This window comes from Volvox carteri, assembly GCF_000143455.1.
Source record: "Volvox carteri f. nagariensis unplaced genomic scaffold VOLCAscaffold_23, whole genome shotgun sequence".
Taxonomy (NCBI): domain Eukaryota; kingdom Viridiplantae; phylum Chlorophyta; class Chlorophyceae; order Chlamydomonadales; family Volvocaceae; genus Volvox; species Volvox carteri.
This window is the reverse complement of record NW_003307566.1, coordinates 1,450,306-1,459,391: the sequence shown is the minus strand read 5'-3', so window position 1 is coordinate 1,459,391 and position 9,086 is coordinate 1,450,306. Positions and strand designations below refer to the sequence as shown.

The 9,086-nt window shown below is 55.7% G+C and overlaps 1 protein-coding gene across 1 annotated transcript; it reads left to right on the top strand.

Moving 5' to 3' along the window:
• Positions 1-4,782: 4,782 nt before the first annotated feature.
• Positions 4,783-8,315, top strand: rlsA (RegA-like protein RlsA; the record flags this gene model as incomplete). The annotated part of the gene is made up of 2 exons (XM_002951413.1): positions 4,783-6,399; positions 7,029-8,315. The coding sequence occupies exons 1-2, from the start codon at positions 4,984-4,986 to the stop codon at positions 8,313-8,315; spliced, it is 2,703 nt and encodes a 900-aa protein (XP_002951459.1). The 5' UTR covers positions 4,783-4,983.
• Positions 8,316-9,086: the final 771 nt, after the last annotated feature.

The following is a 9,086-nucleotide window of genomic DNA, read 5'->3' as shown; positions in this document are numbered from 1 at the left end:
GAGTAGCCAGCTACCTTTGCGCTTTGCTCTCGTACTCTCCTCGGCAGCCACCCGCGCTGAGTTGTCGTACGATCCATGCGGACCACGCAGCTTCCCAGCAGCTCCCGCTTGCTTGAGAAGGTTGCTTGAGAGGCTGCGAGCGTGAGAGAGTGTTAACGTGTGCGTGTTTGGCTGTATCTCTGTATGCAAGAGCGTATGTTTGTATGTATAGGCGTGCACGCTTGTGTACATGCGGTTTGCGTATTTGTGTAAATGCGTTATAAGCCCGGGGTTGCGTGACCCCGCGCCATGACACCCGATGCCCTTACGGGCTCGCCGGGAGCCCAGGGCCTTGCCACGCCAAAATGTCTCGGCCGATATGCGGCCGCGTTGATAAAGTTCCGTATTAACTGCGTGGAAGGTGAGAAAGGTCCAGTCTTAGGCAGCCTTAGCATACTCTCAATTTTTAAAGTAATATAGTGTTGAGTTCTTGTAGCTGCCCTGTTATGAGCGCTGGTGCTGAGAAAAAAATAGCCATCCAGGATATAGGCTTTTGGGGAAGGTTTTGTTTTATTTTGCATCGGTGCGTCTGATAGTTCCCATCCCGATCCGACAGTCCGGCGAGGTCCTGCACATGCTGCCTTTACAGGGTGCTGAAAGTGCTGTGCAACTTTGAGCGATTCCGTAAGGATGAGCACAGCAAGTCGCGCCGTCCTCGCCGTCGCGATCTACTTTCCAGTCATTAAGCTTTATAAAGTGGCGATATGCAACCTCGAACCGCATGTTGCCCTTTCAAGTAGCATCTCCACTTGAGCCCGCAGTCATCTTGAGCTGCTTGACTTCCAAGATGCGCGACAACAATCGCGCGTGTGTCCGTCCCTGGCCGTGACCTGTCGCTATCTTATTACCGATGTCATGCACACACATTCTCAACAGGCTTGCGATGTTCAGATTTCCTGTTTTAGGATCGTTTGAGTACTTAGGTTTTTACTAATAAAATTTAGCATGGCTGAAGTTTTTTAATTATGGACGCCGTTATCATCGGAGCGGCGGGAGTTTTGGAGGTCTGGAAAGTTGCAAGTTGCTTATTTCATGCAGCTTGCACAGGTAGGCTGTCGAACCTAGCCGAATGTTTCATCAAGAGTTTGTCGTAGTTTTTATATCGTACTAAGGGGTTCGGATTGGTGGCCGTGCGGCCCTGCCTGTCCCGCTCTGCTGGCATGATCAGAGCATTATATAATAAGATAAGAATATAGCTCCGACACGGCTCGATAGCGTCGCTTGCGGTCGACTATTAGGTTGTGCCGGTCCAGTTTGTTGGTTCAGTATGTCTTGAATTTAGAGTAATCTCTGTGATCAACGCGCAATCCTTTCATGGACGCGCGGGTGCGCGGGCATCTGCCCCTACCTCGTATGGCTGCGCGGTGCTAGATCCTAAGATGTTGAATGGTACGGCACCGTACGGTACGGGTCAGGCAGACGATAATAGAGAAGAGCGCTCCCCCCCCAAAAAAAAAGTGTTTAAGCCAGAAATTCGGGAAAGGACTTGCGGTTGCCGCTAGAATCGCGACCGCCCTTTATTGATTACATGCTGACGTGGTAATTGTGCTAACAATTGGTGCATTGCCCCTCTTTCCTGGCGATGCAACGGTGTTGTATTGGCAACGCAAGTCAGGCTCCCCAGCTCGTTAGTGGGAGCAGCTGTGGCGACTCCAGGATGAGTGTGCGATGCCGAATGTGATGGCCTTGGCCCCCTGCAGTGGAGCATGCCGTACATGGCCCATGCCGTACGGTACGGGATGGCGGCCCGGCGCGCCTTATTACCTATAACCCGTAGACTTAGAAGTAGTGCAGAATGGATGCCGTGGATGAAAGCACGCTGGTGGGCCGAGAGACGCACTTTAGTTCTGATGGCAATACACGCACATAATGCTTATGATGCTGCTAGCAATTCACTACCGGGAAAAAAAAAGCGAGCCAACGGTGGCCAACGGTTCCATACGCGGCTTTGGATGCGGCTTTTCTGTTGGCCGACCAAAGCGTGTTCGGATAATAGCCTTCTTCCATGCCCAAACACTCGAATGCACCCTTAGCGCTGATCATGCACCCTCCCCGTTGGCTGCCGTCGCTTAGTTTGGTAGATTTCGCTGTTTTCGGTGCTTGGTACGTTGCCATGTTCCCGAGAACGGTAATCGGACTGTTGTTATTTAGCGAAACATGATCGTGGGAAGAGAGAAAGAGTGAGTGAGTGAGGGGGGATGCAGATACGCGCACGCAGTAGCTGATGGCGTGGAACGGTTGGCAACATGGGGCCATCAAATGTGCGCGTCGTCCAGGAAAATTGTGAGCGCCATACACCAGTTTAAGCTAGGAATTCATGCGACGCGTTTCCACGCGTACCGTGTAAAATGATACCAGTTGTTGTTCTTCATGAGATGATGCATAAGAAGGGCAATTCGCGTCGCAGCGCCTCCAATGGTCAAGATGCTTGGGACTGCGGCCGTTGAGGGTGCGCAAAAGAGAAACAGTTGTAGAAAGCGTTTCAGTTTTCATTCTTGGATTACAATTACAAGAAGTTTAATTGAATATGCTGCGGCGCCCGACCAGTCGTGTAGCCGTTGATGTCGCCGACGCACGACGCTAAGCGTTCCCCCACGCACCTGACGCACTCCGACGCCCACCACTCGGCTTTGTGCAATGTTACACATAAGGACCTGAATACTCGCACACAATTCCGAATCCTGAAGAGCTAATCATTCATGCAGGCGGAACGCTTGCGGTTACAGAAGACAGCTTGAACTTGAACCTTTGATCTTACATACCTGTACTACGGACGTGGCGCCTGGAATGCATGCACGTGTTGCATGTCGCCGCTGACGTCACAATTGGAAACGATATTTACAAGCACATAATTTTTGCAATTTGCGCAGCGAAGGATTAAGGTGACCATAGCTTTAAGCAGGTAGGGTCCAAGCGAGCAGGCCGCCTCCTGGGTCGCTACAATGCAGGATGTAAAGGAAAGAAACAATCGAAAGAAATGACCTGACATACAACGGGGCAGGTCACAGCTGTACCTTGGCACAATGCCGTACGAGGAACTACAGCCTGCTGGTACAGAAGGGGGCTTTAGGGAAAGAACAATTAAATCTATGAGCTTTTTAAAAGACATTGTCATTGCATCGCCGATATTGCTAAGACTTCCTCGTATCCAGTGTGTGCGTTGGGTAGAGTTCATTCACTGCTGGCCGATAGCTTTTCTGCTGTGCTAACCTTCACAAATTTTGCCGAAGTGCTGTGCAACCTTTGACATGAGCAACCCAGCAACTTTACCCCTTTCCCGCTCACCATTACAATAGCTAGTTACACTGCTCAACCGTTTGGAATGCATCCTCTAGGACAACAGTAGAACTGTGATACGCTAGTCGTAATTTGTTGCTTGATCACAGTAAGTGGGTCTTTGTTCCTCATATGCACCTTTTGCCCATGTACGCGAGCCGAGTCCGTTAGCGAACGTCAATGCCAACTGACCCACAACACAACAGCACTGCCATTGTCCCCAATCAGTTACAATGTGATGAGCACATAAGCATGTAGTTAATAAATCATGTACAACTTCAAATGTCCCCACGTCGCCTATTGCACGCATTCGCTTTCGCATAGCAAATAAACATGGAATATAGGCAGGAAGCTTGCTATTTAATGGACATGGAATGCTGTTGTCATGTTGTGGAGTTCATTGTAATTGATGACAGAGTTCGTTTCGGGTTTGCAACGTTCAACTGCTGCTGCTACTGGCCCGTTTTGCAGGGACTTGGTGACATACTTAAGCACTACTACTGGAAAGCTTCATATAGATATGTCGCCACAGAATCTGTGCTCGGGTCAGCGGTTCACTTGTCATTTCTTGGAGGTGCGAGCGCAATATGAGCCTGGAGTTTATGTTGCTACGAAGCTATTTAATGAGAGGAATGGCGACAGCACCTTAGTCGCATGTTCCGGCAACATATGGGACACAGCAGTGCGTGGGATACAGCGGTGTGGAACCGGCTTTCCTTCCTCTTCCATGTGACTGAAATGCGTCATCATCTTAAGCAGCTCTCACAGAACCCAGCGATCCAAACGGTCGTTGATAAAAGACTACAGCACCAGAAGCGATTGTCCCAATAAGCCCCCAGATAAGCAGAAAACTTTCGCACGCATTTAGTCCAAGTAGCTATGAATAGTCATTTTCATCTCGTTGTCCACTACGATTTGTTAATTGGACAAAGACTACAGTCCTTGGCCCAGACCGCTACTGCACCGGAGATGTAACATCTCAATAGTCCAAGTTATCAGTGTTACCAATATGGCCGATATAATTATACTTAGACCTCATGCATAGATTGGTGTAAATGTTTCCAGCGCGGTTGCGACGTATTGTGGCCTCGAGCCGCGTAACTGTGTAGTACTGCGTTGGTACGTTAATCGCTTACAATCGATAATCGCTTACAATCGAAAAATACAAGAAGCCCGAGCACGCTCGCCAGCTATGTGCCAGGCCACCCTATCTCCCTTTCGTTAATAGGGAGCACTCGGAAATCCGCTAAGTTATTGGTGTGTGGAGGCCCCCAACAGACGGCCGGCGGAGACAGCAGCTTCGGGGCTGATTGTGGACCTGCCTTAATAGGCTCGACCCGAATCTAGTACCTTCATGCACCAGATGTCTCAACCAACACTAACTAAAAAGCTGTCAGCCCTTCCCCCCACACACCAGGCAAACAGTTTATTTCCTTTGTTCCAAACCAATGCTGCACACGTTCACAGGCGGATTTCTGTGAGGAAGTCAACGATGGCGCACCTGCAAGCGCAAGCCGCCGGCCGCTGCAGCCGAGCAGTGGCGATATCGGCGGTGCTGCCCCCGGGGGAGGTAACATCAGCAACGCCGGGGTTGGCCTTGGTGCGAGTCGCGCCTGTGGCCTTACATTTGCGGCAGCGCCCCCGGAGCGTTCTACCATCATTCCGCCGATGAAACGCCGCCTTATCACCCTGTCCACGGCCGGTAACCTCAAGATCTCGCCGCTGTCTAATCAGCAGCTCCATCCGCATCGCATCTACCCCGTGCGGCGACCTTCCTTCGACGGTGACGGTGCAATGATGGCGCCGGCGCCGCCCACAGCCACCGTAGATGTGCGTGAGGCAACCAGCCAGCAGTCGTTGCCGCCTCCGCCACCAAGCACGCCCGCGCGCCAGCCGCACACACCCAGCAGCCACCTAGAGGGCGATACAAGCCGGGATTTCAGCCCTCGATATGACCACAACGTTGCGCAGAGTGATTTCGACCTTGCGCCCTCGTCTCCAGAGCTGCAGCCGCAGCCGCTGCTGCCCCCACCAGCTGTCACATCGCGGGATGGAGGCCCCCAGGCCGCTACTGCCGCCACGCCGCGACTGCTGCTGCGGCCGGTGTGGCCTATGAACGAGCGGTCCGCAGAAGCGGATGAAGCTGGAGGTGGCAGCTGTGGTGGCGGCAGCGGCGGTGGCTGTTTGCATATGGGAATGAGTGCAGGAGAGGCGGACTACTTCGAGCAACCTGTGCCAGTACAAGCCTCGCCGCCGTCGCTGCCGCTGCCTCAGCAGCAACAGCAGGCACCCTTGCTGGACGTTGAGATGCGTGTGGCGGCTCCGCGGCTTTCCATGACGGGCGGAGTAGGCCCCGGGCCAGCGATGGCACCAACCCTACCAGCGCCGGCAACGGTGGGGCTCACGGCGATTGACTCAGGCTGCCAGAATTGGCCGAGCCGGTTACTACAGCCGCTGTATTTGCAACACACTTCACACCAAAATTGTGATCAGCATCTTCTGCAGCAACGGCAGCAGCAGCAGCAGCAGCAGCAGTACATCCAGCTCCAGCTCCAGCCGCGACAAAATCCCTGTGGTACGCGTCCTTCAAAATTGGGGGACGATTATGGAGGCGTGGCAGCACCAGCCGGCCCCCCCGCCGCTGTTGAAACGGCCACGACTGCTGTCGTAGCTCCCGCCTGTGGCAGCGGCGGCGCCGCCGGGGACGCAGCAATCCCCCTAGCTAGCGGTGGATGCCCACCCATTGACAACAGCAACAGGGAGGAGGATGGTTTCGGTGCATGTCATGTGGACGCTACAGATGCCGCTGCCGAAGCCGCTGCTGCCGCAGCAGCAGCTGCAGCTGCTGCCGGAATGCCTTGGGCAGTAATAGATGTCACTGTTGCAGTTCGCCCCAAGGCTGGTGCTGCGCAACGGCGCAACGCTGGTCAACGCGCCGGACCCGATGTTTCCGTCAGTGCGATGCATAACGGCGGCTACTTGCGCGGGCCAGCCTGCGGTGTTTTCGATCTCACTCGGTATCTGACGGGACGTGACTGCGTACGGCACTGCGGCCGCTGGATCTCACGGTCGCAGTTTGAAAAGGTACGGAAAGGCAAGATAGGTCTTGTCGTGGACGTTTGAAGCTGCGTGAAGCTGCGAGCAGATGACCTCCAAAGGACAAAATTGAAGCAGCGTTCATGTTTTGTCTATAATTGCCTGTCTGCCATTACATGTCTGCCATTGCATGTCTGCCATTGCCTGTCTGCCATTGCCTGTCTGCCATTGCCTGTCTGCCATTGCCTGTCTGCCATTGCCTGTCTGCCATTGCCTGTCTGTCATTGCCTGTCTGCCATTGCATGTCTGCCATTGCCTGTCTGCCATTGCCTGTCTGCCATTGCCTGTCTGCCATTGCCTGTCTGCCATTGCCTGTCTGCCATTGCCTGTCTGGCATTGCCTGTCTGCCATTGCCTGTCTGCCATTGCCTGTCTGCCATTGCCTGTCTGCCATTGCATGTCTGCCATTGCCTGTCTGCCATTGCATGTCTGCTATTGCATGTCTGCCATTGCCTGTCTGCCATTGCCTGTCTGCTATTGCCTGTCTGCCATTGCATGTCTGCCGTCTGCACTCCCGCCTTGTGCTCTGTCGCCGCACTCCCACCACTCCCTCCACTCCCTCCACTCCGCGAGCCACAAACGGCGAGGCCGGCATCTCCGTTCTGTACACGAACGTAGGTCGGGGGCAGTACCATGGCCAAGTGGTACCGGTCCATCCGCGTGTTGCCTGATTTGGAACCTCTGGGCGAGTGGCTGGAGCGCCACGGCATGCCAGTGCTGCGGGGTCCTGCCCGTCGTCGCCGCAGAAGGGCGGCTGCGGACAGCGGTGATGAAATGGGTGGCTGGCAAGACGATGAAGAGGCCGCCGGCCCTGCGTGTGGAATCCATGCCGCCGCCGCCGCGGCAGTGACCATCCCAGTCGCAGCGGAAGGCACCCAGGAAGAACTCGAGCCAGACAACAGCGCCGTCGCGGCGCAGCAGCCGCCACTGCCGCCGCCGCCGCCTTCACCGGAGACCTGGGCCAATCGCATGCTGCTGCAACACTGTGACGGAGGCGGGGGCGACGATTTGCTCGTACAGCGCCTCTTGAACACCTGGCCCTTGTCGCAGCCCTTCCTTCGGCCACCAGCACATGCGGCGGCTGCCACCGCTGCTAACAAATCCGCTGAGCATGCCGCCGCCGCCACCGCCGCCGCCGCCGGTGCTGCCGGCGCCACCGTGAGCTCTCTACGCTGCTTCCCAGACGCGTACGGCAACGTTCGCGGCGTCGTGGGGCCGCAGCACAGTCCCCAGGCGCCGCCAGTCTCCATGCTGCTGCCCGCGGCCACATGCACCCTCAGCCAATGCTCACCCCCAGCCAATGGCACGCTGGTACCCATGGCAATGCGGGATGTCGCTGTGAACGAGGCGCATGGGGGTTTGAGCGTGGCGGCGGCGCTGGAGCTGGAGGTTCGCGATGTCAACGCACGAATGCCCGCCGTACAGCTGGGAGCTGTACCGGACATGAAAGCCACTCCGCTGCCACCCCCAGCGCCACCACATCTCGCGTTGTTCCTGCCGTGGGCGCGCGCGCCCGGTCGGCAGCTGAGCAACGCGCCCCGGAGTCCGAGGCTGTTCCACTCCCAGCCCCCGGCTGCTGAACCTGCAAGTACTGCGGAGCATTCCAGCGGCCCCCCCCTAAAATGCCGTTTGCTACCAACGAGTGGCGGTTTGAGCTCGGCAGGAGCTCCGTCAGGCAATGGAGTAGCTGGGCTGCCGCCGCTCCTAAAGCGGGTGCGTGTTGAGGAGCCCTACCCCGGCTCAGCCCCTTTAGTGCGCCCGCGGCTGCTACTCCATAGAACGACCAACGCGGGACTTGGCAATGAATGCGACGCAGCGAAGGAACCATACCTTTTTGCCGTACAGGCGCCGCTGGAAATGCTGTACCGGGAGAGTAGCGTTCCCCGGGATGCAGGCCTGATGTGATGGAGACTAGAGTTAGTGGGGAAAGGGGGGGGGGTTGGGAAGTGCGAGAGGAGAGCGAGGTAACGAAGGAAGGGGGAGGGCGTAAATGCGAGAACAGAATGCAAAGGGGCGAGCGATGAGGGGGGAGAGGATTTAGGAGATGGAAAGGGATAATGGTGTGAGCGCCGATCCTGAGGAGAATGTACCTGAGTTTGCCGTCAGTTTGCTTCTGTGGGACCAGCTTTCTAATCTATGACAGGTGCTGCGAGAGGAGGAGGAGGCCCCGGGCTCCAAGGCTCCGGTATTCCTCCGAACGATCTAACCTAGGCCGTACTGCTGTCGTACAGCAGAGCGGCCGCCGCGCGTTATTGCCTGCACCATGACGCTTGTAGGTACGTAGGTAGGTAGATAAGTAGAGGTAGGTAGGTAGGTAGGTAGGTAGATAGGCAGGTAAGTAGGTAGGTAGGTGGGTAGGTAAGGTGGGCGGTCATGGTGCAGATGGCAGCGGTGACGATAGCACGGCCTGTGCTGCGGGTATCGCAGCCCAAGGCGCTGTTCGATGCCAAGCTCCCACAAGCAACAGCACAGCAACAAGCTGTACAAGTAAAATTACTTTGTATCACCGTCTCCAGTTCCTGTCCTGCCATGGGGCCCCCCAGTACTTCAAACCTGCCCTGCCGTCATTCCCCGCCATTCCCGGTCTTAGAGCGCCGTGCGCTGCATGGGGCACCTGCAAATAGGCGCGCTGGAGGCTAATGCAGCGGCAGCACATTTTTTTCCGATGCCTCCTTG